A 22,684-nucleotide genomic window follows, 5' to 3' on the forward strand; every position below is an offset into this window, starting at 1 on the left:
CGCGAATATCGTTAAAATGTGTTAGTGAATCGAAATATAGGCCGTTTTAATGATTCGAATCAAAGCGTTTTTGTCTTCAAATCGTTGTCCATTCTAATAAACCTTACGAGCAACCCATTCTCATAGATTTGCAATAATGTTGAGATCTGTGAATTACGGAGGCCATGCTAAAGTTTCAACACTTTGGGACGCAATCCAAGTTTTGACCCCACTTGAAGTGTGTACAGGTACATTATGTATTGAAAGATCCAATTAATAAGTCCAAAAGTTTCACGAATCTCGGGAGAATATGCTTCTAACAGAGCTTTGTAGCTGTTTGTCGTCATTTTGTAGTCTACAGTTTTCAATTCGAACGCGTCATAGTACGATACTGCTCCCATTCCATAACACCACTTTCACGACTGTAATTCGACTCAAATACCTTTCCTCCTTTCTTGAATCATGGAAATAGTAACTACATCCACCCGGGCCTTCCAGATTGAACTTCTTTTCGTCACTAAATACTACTTTTTTCATTCACCGGGATCGGTATGTGTAACAGAACTTTAAGCCACGTGGTACCTTGCAAAATGGAGGCAGCGTTATTTGCGACATTTATTTAAAGGTGGTTCTTCTTGTAAAGGGTGTTTTTTTAGAGGTTAGGTTTTCAAGATGAAATAAAACGTATATAATTTAATGTTATGGCCAAGAATTTAGCTTTATTATAAAGATAAGGGTTTGCCATTATGTTTTAAAAATGATTTCGGGCAAGTGGCCGCCGCGGCTGGCTCGAATAAATTCCAGCCGAGAGGCCCAATTTTCGACCACTTTTTGCAGCAATTGGGGTCGTATGTCAGCAATAACGCGCCGAATATTCTCTTCCAAGACGTCAATCGTCTCGGGCTTATCTGCGTAGACAAGCGACTTCACATAGCCCCACAAGAAATAGTCCAGCGGTGTTATATCGCACGATCTTGGAGGCCACGCCACAGGTCCACGGCGCGAGATAATGCGCTCACCTAAAGTTTCCTTCAATAAATCGATTGTTGCGTTGGCTGTATGGCATGTAGCGCCGTCTTGTTGGAACCAAAGGTCGTCCACATCAACATCGTCCAATTCAGGCACGAAAAAGTCATTAATCATGGCTCTATAGCGCTCTCCATTGACTGTAACATTATGGCCGGCTTCATTTTTAAAGAAATATGGACCAATGATTCCCTCTGCCCATAGAGCACACCAAACAGTGACTTTTTGAGGATGTAACGGCGTCTCAGCAATGGCTTGTGGATTATGTTCACTCCAAATGCGACAATTTTGCTTATTGACATAGCCATTCAACCAAAAGTGAGCTTCATCGCTGAACAAAATTTTCTTGTGATGCGTCGCGCGAACCGAACCATTATTTTCGTAATAAATTTGCACGATTTGCAAACGTTGTTCAGGTGTAAATCTATTCATTATGAAATGGCAAACCAAACTGGGCATAAATCAAGTAACAGCTGTCAAAAAGACCATCTACGAAAACAGTAGTGACAACTTGAAAACCTAACCTCTAAAAAAACACCCTTTATTTGTCTACGTTTCATATCTAGCGATTTTAGAATAGCCCTTCAAATGGAGCATTTGCTGGTTGTAATAATTGCAGTTTCTTTAATTTTCGTTGTTGAAATGGCGTAATTTGATGCAATCTTAATATTGCGGGTTTCCTTCGATGTCCCAGCCTTGCAGTTTTACCTTTGTACAGGGTCCGGCACTCGAAGTGTAACCAATTGAAAAGGCCATAAATTTGGTTTGGATAATTACTGTTGTTCAATTCAAAGTAAAAAATGTGTGAAAATAATACAAAATTACGAATTAATTTACTTTTGCTCGATATTATCATCTTTTGCCTTGACTATAGCCTTGAGACGGTCCAGAAATGAATCGTAACTTGCCCGAATGTGACTTGCAGGTATTTTGGCCCACTCGCGGACCACCGCTTTTTTCAGCGCCTCGAGATTGGTGAATCCTTTAGTTCAGACCTTGCTCTCCAAAATGGCCCAAAAAAAAATAATCCATCCGATTCGCGGCTGGTGAGTTTGAGAGCCATTGTGTGGACGTTATGAAAATAGGGACGTTGTTTTTAGCCATTCTTGGTTCACTCGAGATTTGTGAGACGGTGCCGAGTCCTGTTGAAACGGCCATGGCCTGCCACCGATATGTTTCTCTGTAACCTCCAGAATACTTTCACGATAATATTTTGCATTTATTTTGACGCCTGGCTCGATGGAAACGATTGGAGAGCACTCATCTGCGGTTGCAGCGGCCCAAACCATTACCTTGGCGGATGCTGCCTCCTGGTGGCCAATCGATGACTCAAATTGTAAATTCCCGTATGAACGGTCGGTCAAATAAGCCCTTTCGTTTTGCCCAATTTGAAAAATTGTCTCATCAGAAAACACAATGTTCGGAAATTGACCGATTTCGGCCAAGCGAAGCAATTCGTTCGCTCTCTCTAGTCTGAGTTGTTGCTGCTTTAGTGTGAGATCATGCGTCTTTTGGATCTTGTAAGGCTTGACTTTGTGATCATTTTTCAGTATGCGGTGGATGCTACAGTCAAATATTTTCATTTCGTTCGCCATTTGATTGGCCCTTGGTCGAGGATTTCGGTCAAGTCGCTTCTTCACTTTTTAAACCATATCACGTAGTTCTTACCATACGGGGCTTCTTGTGTTTCACGTAACAATCCACAAAATGGAGAGCTCGACCAATCTTTTTGTCAATTTGCGCGATCTCTTAAGCCTTTATGTTTACCCATTTTATTGGAATTAAAAAGTTTTCGACCAAACACAATGACTGCTTAAAAAGAGATCTTTTTTCACAGCTTTAATAATGTAGGCAAACTGACCGCCTCTATTCAAGTGAACCAATAAATCAAGCAGAATATTATAGCTGCTGAACGTAGGTTCGAATCTCTCTTAAACACCAAAATGAAGAAAACGTTGATTCTAATAGCGGCAGGCAATGGCAAACCTCGGAGTGTATTTCTGCCATGAAAAAGCTCCTCATAAAAAAATTTCTGCCGTTCGGAGTCGGCTTAAAACTGTAGGTCCATTTGTGGAACAACATCAAGACGCACGCCATAAACACCCAGAAAGGGTGTACGCGCCAATTATATATATATATGTATATACAGGGTGAACGATATGAAGTGTTACCAACTTCACACTGCTTTTATCTATAAAACAGCTCATGACATCAACGTCAAAATTGTTATAATGACAGTTCAATATATTATTTATAACCCATCAAAAGCATTTGCGTCTCAGTTTTGTTGAATTTTTTTTTCTGTGATGGAATTCAAACGTAATAGTGTGATTGCGTTATATTTGGCTGGAAAATCACAACCAGCCATTGTTCGTACACGAAGCACACGATCTTTCACCCCAGCAAAAAAAGTTCGGTGCGAAAGAGCAAAGGAGTTGTTGCGCTTGTACGAACATTGCGAATTTCCTAACATATTGATTTCTGATGGAAACAATTTCCCAATTGAGCAGTTCATAAACACTCAAAGCGATCGTGTTTACTTGACCGAACGCTCATACGAGAATTTGAGCCTACGTATGGCCACTCGAAGCAATTTCGCATCGCAAGTAATTCTTTGGGCCGCAGTGACCACTGATGGATGCTCTCCAATCGTTTTTATCGAGCCTGGTGTCAAAGTGAATGCGACTTATTATCGGGAAAATGTTTTAGAAGCTGCTTTAGAGCCGTGGACACGCAAACTTTTCGGTCGTAGACCATGGACGTTCCAACAGGACTCGGCACCGTCTCATAAAGCTCGTGGGAACCTCGAATGGTTAAAAAATCATGTTCCACACATCATTTCGTCCCCGCAATGGCTTACGAATTCGCCAGACGCAAATCCGATAGACTATTCCATCTGGTCCATTTTGGAGAGCAAGGTGAGGACTAAAACATATGCCAGTATGAATGCGCTGAAAAAAGCGATTATACGAGAATGGGCCAAAATATCAGGTCAGTCCATAAGTTCGTGCATTTTTTAAAGGTGGTTTTAAAATTAATAAGAAAGATGTTAAAATTATTTATTAATCAATAATATATTTTCTTTCATTATTTACAATGTCTTCCCAACGTTGAGGCAAATTTTTAATTTCCTGCTCAAAAAATTGTTTGTCCTTGGAGCCAAAGTACACTTCAATACCCCTTTTTATAGCTTCTTTTGAGGAGTAGTTCTTGTTACTCATATGGGATTGAAGTCCACGGAAAATGTGATAATCACAAGGTGCAATATCCGGAGATTATGGTGGATGGGCATTAGCTCCCATCCGAGCTCGTTCAGCTTGCCTAATGTTTGCCTTGCTGTATGAGGTCTTGCGCTGTCGTGGTGAAACAAAACTTTGCGTCTATTCACTAAAGACGGTCGATTTTTGTAAGTGCCTCGTTCAGGTTTGATAGCTGATGGGAATAATTATCAGCAGTTATCGTCTGGTTTGGTTCCAGAAGTTCATTATAAATAATACCGGCCATATCCCACCAAATAGACAGGAGAATCTTCTTGGGGTGAAGGCCATCTCTAGGGGTCGGTTCTGGTGTTTCATCTTTATCTAACCATTGGCGTCTGCAAACAGGATTATTGTAAAGAACCCATTTTTCATGAACGATACGGTTCAAAACATTTTCATTTTCAAGCCGTTGCAGCAGCTGAGAACACACACTCACTCTCTGCGGAAGGTTTGCGAGGGAAAGTCTATGCGGAACCCATTTTCCCAGCTTTGAAACCTTTCCCAACTGAACCAAGTGCTTGTGAACTGTTCCATGCGATAAATTTAACCTCTGAGCTATCATATCGACTGTCAAATTTGGCTCAGCTGTACGAGTTCGAGCAAGGCGTCGGAGTTAAAGATTTCAGGACGACGAGCGCGCGGGGCATCCTACGCGTCGCAGTTACCACTTCGGAATTTTGAAAACTTTAGCGCAGTCCTTACACTCACGGTATCCTCTCCGTGAACAGTGTTTATTTCTGCAGCAGCAGTTGTTGCATTTTTACCACTTTTATAAAAATAATACAAAATATGCCTCTTATACGCGTTCGAAGATTCTATTTTATTTTTTAACAACACCTGCTTCTATCCGCGATTAAAATCACTTGTTGAATGCATAATGTATCAAAGAAAATATAAATAGTTCCGTTATATTCTGCGAATAATTTTTTGTATGCAAAAATCGTACAAAAGTGAAATTATGTGTAAAATACGCACGAACTTATGAACTGACCTGATACCTCAAGATCACATTCGTGCAGCATGCAACTCATTTTTTGACCGTTTGAAGGCTATAGTCAAGGCAAAAGGTGGTCATATCGAGCTAAAGTGAATGTTAAAATTGTAATAATTTTTGAACAAACTTGTCTTTGAAATCAATAAAAACTAATTTCACACAAAAAAGTTATGGTGTTTAAAGTAGGTAACACTTCATATCGTTCACCCTGTATGTATGGTATATAAGTTTACTGCTGCGAAACACCGTTAGATGCAATAATATTTTGATGAATGCTTATTTTAAAGCGAAGTAGAAACAGTTTGATACTAGATTAAGTACGGTTGCCGTAGTAATAATTTTATTAAATAAAAATTATTGCTTCTAATCAAGTGAACGGGACTGTATCTATCTAGATAAGTAATTATTTTGGCGACGAGACGACAATGACGCGATTGGACATAAATATAGCTGTGTCATAGCGTAATATATTTATACATATTCACAGAGTTTAGTAGTATGAAAAAAGAAAAATATGCATAGAAGTCACCATTCTTATACGTGATGACTGACCTTGCAGCTATTAAATGACAACGAACTCGAATACACTCAGTTTTTGGTTCGAGTGGAGCTGGAAGATAATATCGTGTTTCCAAATACAAATAAAAAAAGGTTTTTGCGCCACATCTGAGTTTTCTTGTTGCCCTAATTATGTAATATAATATTTTATAGGTATATTTCATATAAATCATATAAATAAATAAATAACACTTACTGTACTCCTCAGCTTAATGATGCTTATGATGAGCTGCTGGCATTTGCGACAAGTTTATCCTCTCGGGTTTATTCGCAGTCTAGTGGTAATAGTAGCTGTTGTCGTAAATTTCTCGTGCTTAGTGTTACCTCGATCAAAATGGATTACCTTATTAAAAGAGAACCCCATCGTAGTTACTACCAGTATACGGTGTGTGATGAATGAGATAAAAATTATTACAATGAAAGTCATAAACTAGTAAATAAAAAATGATTATTGATTATTATGTCCAGCTAAATTTCCAAACTTTATCTTTGCTATTGAACTACACACATACACAGATATGTACTTGTATATTATATATGGCCCACTTCCCTGTTTCCATGAAATAGGTCCAATACGCTATAAACTTATAGTAATACTAGGTTAGGTAAGGTTGGAATGGTTACCAAATGAATGGGCACACTTGGACGAAGATAAACGGACTCGTCCTTCGTGATACGATTTTGAAGGAAGTGAGGTGAAGGAGAAAACCGATGGGATGATAGGAGAGGGCGGGCGCCAGCTATATCAGCAGGTGAAGCAAAGATCTAAGAGCCAAAATGCCTAGATCTTAGCCCCGCCAGAGCAGGGCAGCTAATAAGAAGGTTCTGAAATGATTCCACCTCACCTGCATTCATCCGACGCAAAAGGTACTCGAGACAATTCCAAGTCTTGCAGTATGCACTCTTCTGTGAGAAACCCACAAACAAAGCAAAGATTTTGTTAACCTCTGAAGCTCGCCCGAGCACCCCCGACACATACGTGGCCGGAAGGATTTCGCTACATTACAATTTAGTGTACTTGCGCAGCACTCGCTGAGTTGGCGCGAAGCCCATCTTTCCAGAAGCAGACCGCAGGTAATCAGGAGGATCCCAGTTCTCTCCCTTCGCGGGGAAATCCCTTACATGTCTCTTGTCTGGCAAGCTCATCCGCCTCCCAGTTTCCCGCAATGTCTCTGTGACCAGGAACCCAGATGAGGCATTTGTCAAAGACTTCAGATGCCGCCGAAAGTGAGACCAGGCAATCCCTGTCCAGTTTCGAATGCACCGTCACTAACCCGAGGGCCCTAATTGCCGCTTGGCTGTCAGAGTACATATTTACTTTCTTGACTGTTAGTATGCATCTAGTAATATTAATTACCAAAAATTTGAAAGGAAATCGATTTCGATATGTTTTTTTTATTTACATGCAAGCTTCGGACATAAGAGCAAAATGCCGTTCTAGCTTAAATTAGAGAGAAGCACTGGAACTCAAAAAAACACTCTATATATTACCCGAAACAAAACGGTAAAGTTATTTGTTGCTGTTTATTCGTATTTTTAATTCTCCTTCTTCTTACACAGTTAACAACTAAAATTGACAGTTTTCGCAAACTTTGTTTTTCTGGCCGACTTCGGGCTAGTGAGAAACACAAATTTCTCTCTTAAAGTGGCTCTCATAAGTCCGATAACCGACAAAAGAAATACAAAATGGGCATTTTCGGGCACCGGTGGACAACCTCGAACTTACAAAGAAATCGACTGACTGTAAATGCGATCCAAATAAAAATTTACAATTACTTTCTACAAAGCCTAGAATTCCATAGAAGGAGTTCTGCGTCCACTACCCTCTCCATTATATTGTATTGCAAGTTTTTTATATGCATACATACCCTACGTATTATTTCTTATTAATTGTTTACAAACAAACCATTTAATATGCCGTCAATATTTACATATATATATATACGCGCAGTTAGTATAACATAAAATAAATTGTCTGAAAAGGTACTACATTATGAATTGTGATCAGTGTTACCATTACATAAATTTAAACCTTCAGTCTTTGAAATCATACCGAAATAATTCGAAAAAAAAAATTAATTCGAATAGATCAGAACCACCCAACCAAGGTTTTCGTTCTTACCTTAGAGTGACACCAAAGAGATGCTTGATTGCTCTCCGGATAATACCTAACCGCACTCGGAAGTTGGGAACCGTTTGAACCGTATAAGCATGAATTCTTCGAGTGAATTCGAGGTAAATAATAAATAATAATTGGCGCTCACGCCTTCATTTGGATGTTTTTAATTTATTTTATTAAATATAAGTGTTCCAAATGATATGAAATATGAATTCGATATATTTGTTCAACAAAAAATCAAATGATGTTCAACTCAATATCTTATTTAATTCACTAAGTCCACGTGTACCTGAACTTTATGTATAAATGATGCTTGGCAACTCTGTTTGCAACCCATGCTACTATCAGCAGCGCAGTAAAATTAATCTTAGGAAGTATCAATAAAAATTAGTTATCAAGCTTTCATAAAAGAAAATTAACTATTATGATTTTAGTACAAACATCTATTCTACCAAGTACGGTGGCCTTGTACTTAATTGAGTAATACTAACGAAAGCAAAAGTGAAATTGATAAATGAATAAATTTTGTATGAAAGGGATACATTTTTAAATCGTCAAAATTAAAAATGGTAATTGTAAGGAAGTATACCCAAATTTTAATATTATTACAAAAAAACAAAAGATAGGTCAAAAATAAAGTAATTTTTTTTTATTTATTTTTTTTTCAGTGCTATGTGGTCCTAAAAGCATTTAAATTATCATAGAAAAGTTATTCGAGGTTCTCTTAATTTATGTAAAGTCTGTTATACAGTGATAAATCAAAAAAAGAATAATCAATAAGAAATCCGCTCTAAAGTGGTGAGAAAAAAATGATTAGAATATATGTGAAATGCACAATTTTTTTCTTAGACCCCAAAATGTTCTCTAGTGTCGTAGTAAATTTGCAAATTGTTCGACAATCTCATTGATGCGATCTCAAAATCTTGGTGTTGGAATATCAGCGATGATAGAACAAATTCTAAGGTGGAAGAAACTATAGCAAAAGTCATAATACCAGAGAATGTTACTGAAATAAGAAGCGCAAATGGTAAATAACATTTTTTCGAGGTCTAAAATTGAAGTTCTGAAGTTGATTCACTATACTTCATGTGGTAAAATAAATGCCCACAGCGAATCGATAGCGAACTGTCGATTTAGAAAATGAAGTAATAAATTAAAGTGCCGCGCAGGTATCTAAGTCGAATCGTTGATCCATATAATTTTAGTTGCATATTTTATTCAGGTTCAAGCCCTGCAGTGCCGTATGTTTGCTTATGTTTTTTAACAGCACAGGGTGTTTTGATGGATAAAAAATGTTCAGACTAATTTATTAAAAAAATGGATTTGAGCAGTCTAGTAACGAAAAATTCTTACGTAATTTTTATGATCTACATATTGAGCGGCCACTTTAGCCGAATGGAGTATGTAGGTTCGAATCTTCGTGCACGAAGCATCATAATGAATGTACACCATGTATTTCTGCATTGAAAAATCGCCTCATAAAAAATATCTGCGGTCCGGAAGAGGAACTCGACCAAACACCTAACAGAAGTGTCCGTGCCAATTATTTATTTTTTATTATTTATTGAAAACATAGCTTGGTAGCAATGACAAAGCAATCAATGCTTATGTTCGGCGCCAAAACTTTAGGCATAGTATGATACTTAAATCATATAGTATGGGGAAATTTTTGCCATCGGTGTGGAATAGACCAACGATTGTATCAGCTGATTCACTAGTTGCATATATATATAAGCCGAAATGTATGGAGTATTCAAAAGTGCTAAATTAAAAAAAAACCCCTAATTAGTGCTTTCGTTCATTTTCAAAATTTTCCACGATTGTAAAAATACATTTTAAGAAAAAATCAAATGTTGAATAAATCTATGCTAACTAGCCTAATAAACGACGTGAAACCCACATAATGCTCTATTTGTGAAATATTTATTTTAGCCGTTAGAAAAATCAGTTTTCGGAAATTTTACTTTGATCACTTAAAGCCCCAAGAATGGACACTTGTAAGTCAAAAGTTCATATGAACGGAATTTTTCATTTTACTTTTACGAAATATTGGCCTTTAAAGCCATGTGTAATTTTTTGGTAAATTTTTGTATTATAAGGGGTCCCGGTGGTCAAGAGCTCGAAAACTTAAAATAATTGAAATAACAATATGATTCTAGTACGGGCGATAGGCATTGATGTTGTGAACAACATATTAAAATTTCAGACGATTATGTTGAATAGTTTTTTTTGTTTTGTTTGACAACACCAGGTCGAAAGAAGTAGTAAATTTTGAGCCCAGTAATGAAAACACATTAAAAAATAAATGAAATGGTTTTATTGTTTTTCTAGAAGACAATACGCTTCTGCAATCGGTTGAATCAATTTTGAAAAAACACTTTTAGTATTCCGAAGTCGATGCCTACAAAACGAGCTGTTTAAATAACTCCTTCAGGCGTTGAAAAACGTTCACTTCGCATTTTATTTTTGATGTTCGGGAACAAAAAGAAATCATTAGTTGGCAAGTCAAGTCTGTAAAGCGGGCCACGCATTAATTCGATCTTTTGACTGCTCAAAAACCATCTTGTGTGAGCCAATACGTGAGAGCTCGCATTGTCGGGGTGAAGGATGATTCGTCTTCGGTGGATGGTTTTTTTTAATTCACCGAAACAATGCTGGCAAACAAATAGTTGTGTACCACTGAGAATTGACTGATTTAAGTTTCTTCTGTAGAACAGTTGCGTTCTGACCAGATTTTCCAAAAAAAAACAGACGACTATTAGACTATTTGGTGCTTCTTCCGCGAATTGGAATTATTTTATTGGATTAAGTTCTTCTTGGAATACTCATTCTGTCGATTGCTATTTGGTTTCCGGCTCGCATACATATTTTCATATCATATCATATTTCTTCTAGTTTTACCTGGAAATTTATTAAATTTAATAGATTCAATTGGATGAATCGATACCGAATTTGAATATAAAACTTCCCGCTTATAACCACCAAATGTCGGACACTTTAAACGATGCTTATATCTTGGAAATGCTGTATGTGCTTGTATCACTTTCTCTTCCACTTTCGAAAGTTTTACCGTTAAAAGGCTTGTTCCAATGAGTTCCTTGCGGCAACGCATTTTACTGACGTAGGTGGCAGGTGCGATCTCCACTTCGAGATCGGGACACAAATGGATTTATCAGAACAAATTTTAAATGCGTCCATTTACTGAAGTATTCAAAAAACATAGTAAAATTGAAAACACAAATTTTCGCGTGAACCATTCCTGTACTCTCTCCTTTGTGGAAACGGCAAAGGTGCATTTGAATTGATCCAATTTATTTTTAGAATTACATTTATTTTTAGTAACTTATTTGATATAATAAGAGGCACCACTGTTAAAAATTGCACGATATACAATTTTTTTTTCTTTAATGGGACAGATAGTAAACGGCCATATTTTCCCTGATTTTCATTAAAGTTATTTAAAATGAATAAGTCAAAATATTTTTTTTTAAATTGGTATACAGTTTTCTATACATTAAAACAATATATATTTTTTTTAATCATTTAAAATGGCGGATGTAAACTCAATTCTTCCAGGAAGGTCGCAGCGGGGCTTCACAATCGGCGGGCATTGTACCATCGGCGTCAGTGACCTGAATACAAAAAACTACAATTTTTTGTTTATTAATGTATTAATTTCTATGTGAATTAAACGAAAATGGAAAACAAATCACGGAATAAAATGCTTCACAAAAAAAAAAAGAATTTTGGGGCGAATTTTCCTACTATTTTTGATTCGAAAAAATTATTTTTTCCAAATATCGTAAATTCACATAGAAAGTAATATCGTAAAACAGATGTGTGCAAAATTTCAGGGAGATCGGTCAATACCTTTTCAAGTTATCATGTAAGCCAATTCGAAAAATATAGTTTTGAGAAAAACGCGTATAAAGTTTGAATACGTAACTATACCTCTCCCAGCGCTCGAATGCAAAGAATAGAGTCGTCACGGTTGACGATCCATAATATAAAACATACTTAAATGTGCGCTCTTAAAATTTTTTGACACATTCTTTAAGGATTAGATATATGAAAAAAATTTTTTTTTCGAAATTTTACAGGTATCTGTGCCCTTAAACAGTTGTCATTTGGGTAGGATTTGCGTAAGGTAAAAGTAGAAAGTTGCAAACATTTGTGCATTCTGGCATGACGTAGGGCCCGTATAGGGTGCTTTCTACTCAAAAGTACATAATATTTTTAGCTGTTACTCAAATCGTTACGAAGGGATTTTAAATTACTGAAACTGTTTGCAGAGTACTAGAGTTGCCATTACACAAGCTTCATAGAAAGAAGTTCAATCGAAATATTTGCTTACTTACGCAGAAGAGCTGGAATTTCTTCGATATTATAATTATGTAATAAAGTATAAAGCATCCTCTCATACATCGTTTAAGACATAACTATTAACAGCATTCATTAAATTTACATCTTGCCTATTTCCATACAGGGTTTAAAAATCTGTTACATTCTTCTGTCACTTTCCATCCTGGTGGCTCAATCACCTACTACTGATGGCGCGAAAATACTCGCTGTGTATTCATTTTCAGGCAGAAGTCACTACATGATGCATCGTGCGTTGATCAGCGAGTTGGTTAAACATGGCCATCAGGTAGAACTATCATTTTATCTAAATTGTATTGAATGAAATTAAACTAATTTCTCTACCAAATAATCAATAGGTCACCATGATAACCGCACTAACACTAGAACCACTTAAATTGGGCAGCAACTATACAGAGATACTTATTGAACCGGAATACGATTTAATGAAAGATTGTGAGTGTTTGCGTCAAACACTTGTGCTCATGTTATTTAGTCACTTTACCTTTTTATAATATTCGCAATATTTTAGTGTTTCAAGTTTAATTGTTTTAAATTTTTCGTTTTTTTTTTATAAAAATATAGTTCATCCCATAACAAACACCAAATAGAAAAATTTAAGTTCCAATTTTTTTTCAAAATCACAGAAATTTAACAAGTTTCAAAAAATTCTCAACAAAATTTCAACATTTTAATCAGAACGTGTTTTTAGCAAACTAGTAAAAGAGATGGAAGTTTATTCGGTAAAAATTTCCAACATCGCATGCCATTTTTATTAAATAACTACCAATTATGAATTTAGTTATCCTAAAATTAAATTTTATTATATCAGATTAGAATACCTTGAAGCTGCCTAGAAATTCTGATTAAATAACGCGTTGGATTTCATACGAAGTGTTCAACTTTTATATATAAGCTCTGCATTATTTAATGATCTAAAATGAAAGTATAACTTTTAGCACAAAAAATATTGTAAATATTGGAAAAAGATAAAGTGACTTAATTATGTGAGCACAAGTGTACATACACACATACGACATTTAAGATTATAATACATTCAACGCACTTCTCTTGTAGTTCAAGAGCACTTCGGCGCAATCTCGATATATGATTTGAAAAAAGATATGGCATTATTCATGGAAATGGTGCACGTAATGGGCATAGCCAGCACAGAGCACGCACTCAAGCAGCCCAAAGTACAGGACATCATCAATGCCAAACAAACCGAGGGTGTATATGATTTATTATTGGTAGAACAATTCTATCAAGACGCATTTTTAGCATTAGCCCACGTTTACAATATACCTGTAATCAGCTCTGCAACATTTGCTCAACAAATTTATATGAGTCAGATGTTTGGCATTATCACACCTTGGTCATATGTGCCTCACAGTTATCTACCACTAACTGAGCACATGACTTTCTGGGAACGTGTACAAAATACTTACCATTCATTATATTATGACCTATATCGAGAATTTAAAACCTTTCCGGGAATGGATGAGCTTGTAAAGAAATACTTTGGACATTTGCCAAGTAAGACAATGAAATATTTTTTTAAACGCATTTAATCACATGAAGAAGTTAACCTACTTGTATTATAATATATTTATTTCCAACTTTTTCGCAGTTGAATTCCCAAGTGTTTCGGCTATGGATAAGAATCTCTCTGCCACATTAATTAATAACTATACACCTTTATCATCGGCTGGCCCCACAATCGATGGCATGATCAATGTCGGGGGCATGCATATTTATCCACCAAAGCCACTTCCCACAGATCTACAGAAATTTTTGGATGAATCAGAAAATGGCGTAATTTACTTCAGTTTGGGCACCCAAGTTCAGAGTAAGGATATGCCTCCAGAAAAGCTGCAGGTTTTCCTTGATGTGTTCAGTCAACTGAAACAACGCGTCTTATGGAAATTCGAAAATGATAGCATTGCAAATTTACCAAAAAATGTTATGATAAAAAAATGGATGCCACAAAATGATATCTTGGCACACCCTAATGTGCGCGTTTTCATCTCTCACGGTGGGCTCTTTGGCACACAAGAAGCCGTGTATCATGCCGTGCCAATACTAGGCATGCCCTTCTACTGCGATCAGGTAAGTTAAATATGAGATAAATATGTTTATATATTATACCGGTTAGCTTCGAAAGTAGATAAAAAAAGTTAGTTTCGGAACACTACATACTTTGTTAGGTGTTTAGCCAAGTTTGTTTACCAATTTCATGTGTACGAGTGCAGCTGGTCACTGCTACGGCACAGCTCGGTTTGTCAACATGTTGTGCAACATATATGTTCTTACGACTCTTTAGTTCGTCAATTGAAACGTGTTAGTACAAGTTTTAGCAAATTACTATAAGTTCATTGCCGCAATTCCGTGTTTGTACCGATTATAAAGGCTTTCAATTACTTCAGAAGTCACTTCTATTCGTCCCATTGTTGTGAGTTTTTACAGATCATGCCCGGTTAGGACCCCGAGAAGATTTCTCATATTCTTCCTGTTTAGTTTCAACAGTCGGTTTGTGCGGCCCGTATTCCATTCCGACCACGTCATTCTACTAGTTGCACAGGTCAGGGACTGGGACCATACATTATTGGCGGCACTGATAATGTGTTTATCTATGAGCATTTTACAAGTTGCTAAAGGTATAGGAATGTTCGCTTTGTCTGGTTGGATCGGTAATGTGGTACCCAATCTCGCTAGTTCATCTGCTTTGCAGTTGCCTTTTATGTCTCTATGACCCGGCACCCAGAGCAGGTTTATAACAAAGTACTGTGATAGTTCTGTCAAAACGTCGATACATTCTTTTATGTCTTCGAGTTAATATTAGGCGATTTTAGAGCTTTCAGGGCCGATTGGCTATCTGAATGTATGTTTATATCTCTTGTGGTGAGGACAATTTTATTTAGGGCTAGCAGGCCTTCCCTGAAAGCCAAAATTTCAACTTAAAATACACTACAGTGATCCGGTAGCCGGAATGACATGTTGGCATTCATTCCTTCAGAATGAAGGCCTCCGCCTACTTGATCTTCCGCTTCTATTGTACATTAGTTCATTGTCCCAATCTTCTCTCTTTGGGAAAGTTGTAGTAAAGGATGTGTTTAAATGCAACTCTACTGAGCTGCAAAAATCTGTTGTTTGATGAAGGAAAGTATTTGAAGGTATTCGTCTAGTATTCTAGCGTGACCCCTTCTGTTAATGGCTAAGTTAGAAGATTCTCTTAACCTAAGTGCCGATTTCGCTGCCAGCTGTTTGATGTAGGCCTCAATCGGTACTCAATTCGAACCGACGTTCGCTCTGTGAATTTCGAATGGTAGTCACGCACCAACCCATTCGGCTACGGCGGCCGCCAGCTTATCGTAGTTGTGTCTATATTGCTATATTTGTGGATCATAAATGCGGTTAGTTCTGTTTTTGCCATAATACAAGACCCTGGATCTTCCTCAGCGTCATTAGCTTCAATCTCTGAGTCCAATTGGTCGATGGCATCAGCATCTGTTTTATAGGTTCTGACTCTCACCTTGCTAAAACCGTAGTTTATGATACCTTTGCTTTTCGCCAAAGGTTCTAGCGAGTCGTTCGTTAGCAAAAGCATTACCTGCATTGTGGCACGTTTCGTCACCACACCGTCTACTGTTACAGTGTTGCCAAAAGCCTTGACAAATTTCCAGCCCGCCGTTGGTGGGCCTGCATTGCATGCACTTATTATTTGCATGATTTTCTGTGGGTCGGAGGGTGTAGGGACCTTACCTCGTGCCCTCGGTCGAGTCGGGATGTCTTTCTTGTCCACTACCACGAGCTTCCCTCCAGGGTAGACTTCCCCGATCTTCGCTATTGCTGCTTCATAAAGCTCTACCGATCTTTCGTCGTCGCAGGCTATAATTTTAATTTGGCCTTGATACCAGCCAGCGTCAGTACATGATGGTGGCGGGCCTGGATTGCTTAGTATCACTTCCAGCGTCACATTAGTCAGAGCAGCCTGCACCCATTTCCATTGGGACCTAGGAATTCTTCCTTCGGGATCACCCTCATCCAGGACAGCAATGATGATGCAATTGCAGGCCACTTCCGCAAATGTTTTATTAGCCGCTATGCCTCGATTGTTCGGTCTTTTCGCTGACGGTTTGACCTCTTCAGAAGACCTCTGTCTTTTGGTGGCAGCTGACGATGTGGTTGGTCTTTCCAGCGTGTAATTAGGTAGTACCTTTTCCGCCCTCTCTATCGACTCGCTTACTTCCTTCGTCAGCTCCTCCGTTATTGGTAGTGTTTCGTGCAGCCTTTTAGCATTAGGCCTCTCCAAGTACCCTGCTTTGGTTGGATCGGTGATCCTTACTGCCGGCCATCTTCCGGCGAGAGTACTGGTCTCGGTGCTACCTGCGGCAGTGTCTTCCCCAGTTCTCCGCATAGACACAGGATGTCGACTATTTGGTTTGGTTCCGACGACTACTGCAGGAGGTGCGATGTACTGGAGCTAGGCTTAACCTCCGTCGCAGTTCAATTTCAACATACTACTAAGTCATTAGTTGTGTTAATTTTCGGGTAATCGGACAAATGTAAAACGCATTCAGTAGATTTTTACCTCATAGTTTAAAATCGGTACTAAGTTTGCACAATGAGTTCTTAAGAATACGTGCGAAATGTGCGGGCAGATTTGGCTTCTAAATCTCCTATGACGTGGCAGCCGCAGTTACTCCCACAAATTTGCTTCCATTTGTCAAACTTTGTAATCTATTATCCTTGAATATAAGTGCAATACTTATTATATCTCTCGATATGTTTTCTCTCCCTCCATATAGTATCTAAATTTGAAGAAAACTGAGTATGGCGGCTATGCCATTACTATGGATTTACACACGCTTACTCGGGATGATTTGAAGAATGGTCTGCAGCAATTGCTTTTCAACTCCACCTATCGTGACACTATCAAGCGGATCTCGCGAATCTTCCACGATCGTCCCATGGGCCCACGGGAGACGGCACTCTACTGGATTGATTATGTGATACGTCACAAAGGCGCACGTCATTTGCGCGCTGCTGGTTTGGATTTGAAATGGTACCAATTTTATTTACTGGATGTTATCGGTCTGGCTGTAGCTGCCATAGTTGTAGCGCTCGGCGTTGTAGTAGCGCTAGTGTTCTGGTTTTTACAAAGAATCAAGGGTGCGAAACGCAAGCAAAAAGTGCAATAAAAATTTGGGTGTGGTATTTTGTATTCCTTTGTTAAAAAAGGTAATTAAGTTTAAATAAGTATTTTGCTTTAAATAGAACAGAATATTTTAAATTCAAAATAAAATTTTACTTTTAACTATACTGGGGTGTGGTAGCTTTATTATATGAAATGAGGTAGGCAAGAACAAAAAGCTTACCATTTTTTCACATTTTTTTTTTTCAAATTAACATCTCAGACATGATGGCATGTAGTCATCATAGTTAGATCTTTCATTTGTTTGTTGAATTAAAATCTAAATTAAATCAAGATAGTTTAGGTAAAATGGCTTTTTCGTTATTAAAACCGTATTCTCTCAGCCGAAATCAGTAAAAAACTTAAACACAACTTTTCAATTTTTTTTTTTTAATTATTCTGCATGTATCGGCTCTTTTTTAGCTGCATGAGAATTGTCGACAACTATGGCTAATTGTGCTGACATTTCTGTTCAGTAAGGCTTGGTAAGTCATCATGGATCGTTTAACGCCAGAACAACACTTCCAAGTTGTGGAAATTTACTTCGAGAAAAATAAATATGTTCACTAAGTTTATTAAGCGAAGTGTTAAAGAAGGCGCTGAACTGTCGATTCTTGCCGTTCTCAACTTGTTGGCTGATTAGACTCATTTAGAATTCTTATTGAGATTTATTGAAAGCAGTAGTCACAAATTGGCCTGATCGAATGTACCATTTACAATATACAAAAATAAATGCCATGAAATTTTCTACCAAATTATAACAAAAAAATGCACAATATTTCCGTCTTTTATTAATATTTAAAGTTCTCAAGCTCATCGAAGCAGTATGCTCTTGCAAAAAACAGGTGGGATTGTCTTTTCAAGTATGCCCAATCCAAGTCTTGCAAATAAAACTGATGAGATTTTTAGTCGCCGTACGCTATACTAATATACAGGGTCCGGCAGTCGAAATGTAACCAATTAAAAAGGCCATACGTTTCGTTTGGAGAATTACTTTTATTCAATTCTAAGTAAAAAATGTGTGAAAATAATACAAAATTAAGAATCAATTTACTTTTGCTCGATATGAGCACCTTTTGCCCTGACTATGGCCTTGAGACGATCTAGAAACGAATCGCAAGCTAGCCGAATGTGACTTACAGGTATTTTTTCCCAATCGCGGGCAATGGCTGTTTTAAACGCCTCAAAACTTGTGAATCTTTTAGTTCGGACCTTGCTCTCCAAAAGGGCCTAAAGAGAATAATCCATCCCATTCGCGGCTGGTGAGTTTGAGAGCCATTGTGTGGACGTTATGAAGTTAGGAAAGTTATTTCTTACCCATTCTTAGTTCACTCGAACTTTGCGAGACGGTGCCGAGTCCTGTTGAAACGTCCATGGCCTACTACCGAAGTGTTATCTGCCCACGACTTTAAAGCAACCTCCAGAATACTTTCTCGATAATATTTCGCATTTACCTTGACGTCAAGCACGATGAAAACGATTGGGAGCACCCATCTGCGGTTACACGGGTCCAATCCATTACCTGTGGCGGGTGCTGTCTTCTGGTGACTAATGAATGATAATCCGTTTCGTTTTGGGAGATTACGAATTGCTCAAAATGAAAATTTTCTCGTCAGCAAACGCAATGTTCGGAAATTGACCGATTTCGGCCAAACCAAGTTACTCCTCCGTTCTCTCAAGTCTGAGTTGTTGCTGCTTTGGTGTGAGATCATGCGCCTCTTGGATCTTGTAGACATTTCCATTTCTTTCGCTATTTGATTGGCCCTTGGCCGGGGATTTCGCTCAAGTCGCTTCTTCACTTTTTGAACCATTTCACGATACAACGTCACGTCGTCTTTTGATGACCATCTGCATGACGTTTCGTGAACAGTATTATTGTAGCGAATAGTGCTGCGATAAACAAACACTTTATTTGATTTAAGGTGCTCGAGCTCACGAAGAATCGCTGGTTGTGATTTTCCAGCCATATATAAAGGAATCACACTATTATGTTTGAAATCCATTACTGATTTTCTTTTTTCGCGTTTACTCTGGGCAAAATGCTTCCGCGCGTTTGTAAACAATACTCTGGACCATCATTCAGCCAACTAATAGACAGCTGATGCCCTTGAAGTTGGTTACACTTGGAGTGCCGGACCCTGTAGTTCTTACCATACGGGGCTGCTTGTTTCACATAACAATCCACAAAATGGGGAGCTCGACCAATCTTTTTGGTAATTTTCGCGATCTCTTAAGCCTTTATGTTTACCCATTTTATTGGAATTAAAGAGTTGTCGACCAAACACAATGACTGCTTAAAGAGGACCTTTTTCACAGCTTTAATAATGTGGGCAAACTGACCGCCTCTATTCAAGTGAACCAATAAATCAAGCATAATATTATAGCTGCTGAAGTTTTACTGGCGGCCGCTGTAGCCGAATGCATTGGTGCGTCACTACTATTCAGAGTTCAGAGAGAACGTAGGTTCGAATCTCGGTGAAACATCAAAATGAAGAAAAAGTTTTTTCTAATAGCGGTCGCCCCTCGGCAGGCAATGGCAAACCTCCGAGTGTATTTCTGCCATGAAAAAGCGTCTCATAAAAAGATATCCGCCGTTCGGAGTCGGCTTAAAACTGTAGATCCCTCCATTTGTGAAACAACATCAAGACGCACGCCATAAATAGGAGAAGGAGCTCGGTCAAACACCCAAAAAGGGTGTTCGCGCCAATTATATATATATGTATGGTATATAAGTTTTACTGCTGCGAAACACCGTTAGATATAATAACATTTTGATGACTGTTTATTTTAAAGCGAATAAGAACCACTTTGTTACTAGATTACGGTTGCCTTAGTAATAATTTTATTAAATACAAATTCTTGCCTCTAATCAAGTGATAAGTAATTATTTTGGCGACGAGACGACAATAGCGCGATTGAACATAAATATAGCTGTGTCACAGCGTATTTTTACATATCTATTTCTAAATTGATAGACCACAGATAAGTGTTGCTAGTAGCGATAAATGTTCACAGAGTTTAGTAGTATGAAAAAAGAAAAATATGCTTAGAAGTCACCATTCTTATTCCATATAATTTAATGTTTGAAGATTATTTCATGCAAATGTTGAGCGCGACTGCGCTTCAAAGGGTCCGTCCGCTTTGTCCAATTTTGGCACACTGTTTCCAATGTTTCGGCCGGTATCTCACATATAAATGCTTTAATGTTGTCTTCCAATGCGTTAATTGAAGCAGGCCTGTCTGAATACACATAAGCTGAGTACATAAATTTAAGCCATCAGTCTTTGAAATCATACCGAAATAATTAAAAAAAAAAATTAATTCGAATAGTTCAGAACCACCCGACCAAGGTTTTCGTTCTTAACTTAGAATGACGCCAAAGATATGCTTGATCGCTCTCCAGAAAATACCTAACCGCCCTCGGAAGTTGGGAACTGTTTGATCCGTAGGTAGGTAGGATGGCAAGAATACCCCAGGTACACTACAAGTAGCACTTACGTGCCGTTTTGATACCATAATGTGGACCACTACCTGTGAAAAGATTTAGGGAAGAGAAAAACCGTCTACAACCATCCAGTGCTGTTGATGTAGCAGAGGAGAGAAAAGGGATCTAGGCTGGAGAATTTCATCAAGTCATCCCCAAAGGGCACGCTAAGGAAGCTCAAGCGCCTAGCCGCCAGAGCCCGACATTTGCAGAGAAAGTGTTCCACAGTCTCTTTCTCTGCAGGATTCCCACAGCTTCTGCAATAGGGGTTGAATGGAATTCCAAGCTTCTCCGCCGATCACCCAGTGGCCAGTGATCACCACAATGAGTTTGGAAATTGAATGGCGGGGAATTCCCATCACCTTAAGCGTTCTGTTTATATCGTATTGAGGCCGTAGTGCTTTTGAAATAGCACACGATGCGACAGACCTCCATCTGTCTTGCGCGTTTTTTAGAAATAAATTGTGTAGTTTCCCTTTAAAGACGGCCAAGGGGATACCGATGTCTGAGAAGGAGGCAGCTGGAACCGGTTCTGCCACCCCCTTCCTGGCAAGCTCATCTGCAATTTCATTTTCCTCTATGTTCCTGTGCCCAGGAACCCAGATGAGGGAAATGTTTCCTGCACGTTCGAGACGTTTGAGTTCCTCCTTACAGGAATTCACGAGAAGAAAGCTATAATACGGCGACGACAGTGCCGTGATTGTAGCTTGGCTATCGGAAAAAATATTAATGTCTCCCTCCCAACAGCGATCCCGAAGCATTTTGCATGCCTGCAGGATCGCGAAGACCTCTGCTTGAAAGACGCTGCTTGTCTCCGGCAGTTTAAAGGAGGCCGAAATGCTAGCTGATTTAGAGTAGACCCCCGCTCCCACTCCAGACTCCATTTTGGATCCGTCAGAGAAAACAGAGGCATCTATATCCGCACCAACTCTCCCCTCTTTCCAATCTTGCCTGCCCGGAAAGATAGCCCTAGCACAACCCTCAAAGCACAGTTAGCGGATGGAGAGGTCGGTGCGAATATCAGAGAAGGAAGGGGAGATCTGCATCAAGATGCTACTGTGTCCTACAGGAAGTTGTCTCCAAACGTCAATCTCCTTCAGCCTAATAGCACTCTGAGCAGCAATGGATTTAACCTGCAGATCCACAGGAATTAAGTGGAGAATAACGTTGACGTACAGGCACCAGTGATGCCCACACATACAGTTCTCTGCACTCTCTCTAATTTAGTGGTGTTGTAACCCTTCTGAAGAGCTACCCACCAAACTAAGTCACCGTATGTCAAAATTGTCAGAACCATTAAGTTGTACATCCAAAGTACGACACGTGGCTCGAGACCCCATTTTTTTCCCAACATAGATTTAAAGGCGTAGAAGGCTATATTGGCCTTCTTAACTCGATTTTCGATGTGCAGCTTCCAGTGGAGGTTGGGGTCAAGTATTACACCAAGATACTTGATTTCCGATGAAAGAGTAAGACACTGGTTGTTAAGTCTAGGAAGTTTAAAAGGTGGAGGCTTGTATTTTCTGGTGAATAGCATCAACTCCGTTTTGTCAGAGTTGACTCTGAGACCGCTACTGGCGGCCCATCTGCTGAGTATAGCCAGTGCACCCTCCAAAATTTCAGCCATTATGGGATGGGAAGGGACCTGAGACCATTAGGACCAAGTCATCGGCTTATGCTACCACCTTTGAAAAGTTTGAACCGTATACGC

At 38.6% G+C, this 22,684-nt stretch overlaps 1 protein-coding gene across 1 annotated transcript; it reads left to right on the plus strand.

The window, feature by feature from the left end:
* The first annotated feature begins 8,028 nt into the window (after positions 1-8,028).
* On the plus strand, positions 8,029-17,496 carry LOC129244157 (UDP-glucosyltransferase 2-like). The gene is made up of 6 exons (XM_054881774.1): positions 8,029-8,052; positions 12,423-12,584; positions 12,655-12,751; positions 13,373-13,831; positions 13,926-14,404; positions 17,104-17,496. The coding sequence occupies exons 1-6, from the start codon at positions 8,029-8,031 to the stop codon at positions 17,494-17,496; spliced, it is 1,614 nt and encodes a 537-aa protein (XP_054737749.1).
* The last annotated feature ends 5,188 nt before the right edge of the window (positions 17,497-22,684 follow it).

The sequence above is a fragment of the Anastrepha obliqua genome, chromosome 4 (assembly GCF_027943255.1).
Source record: "Anastrepha obliqua isolate idAnaObli1 chromosome 4, idAnaObli1_1.0, whole genome shotgun sequence".
Taxonomy (NCBI): domain Eukaryota; kingdom Metazoa; phylum Arthropoda; class Insecta; order Diptera; family Tephritidae; genus Anastrepha; species Anastrepha obliqua.

Bases quoted from the DNA above. Each gene is read 5' to 3' on its own strand.
- LOC129244157 (XM_054881774.1), top strand. From the start codon at position 8,029: ATGAATTCTTCGAGTGAATTCGAG. The intron at 8,053-12,422 runs GTAAATAATAAA...ATTTCCATACAG, and splicing joins ATTCTTCGAGTGAATTCGAG to GGTTTAAAAATCTGTTACAT. The intron at 12,585-12,654 runs GTAGAACTATCA...AATAATCAATAG, and splicing joins TGGTTAAACATGGCCATCAG to GTCACCATGATAACCGCACT.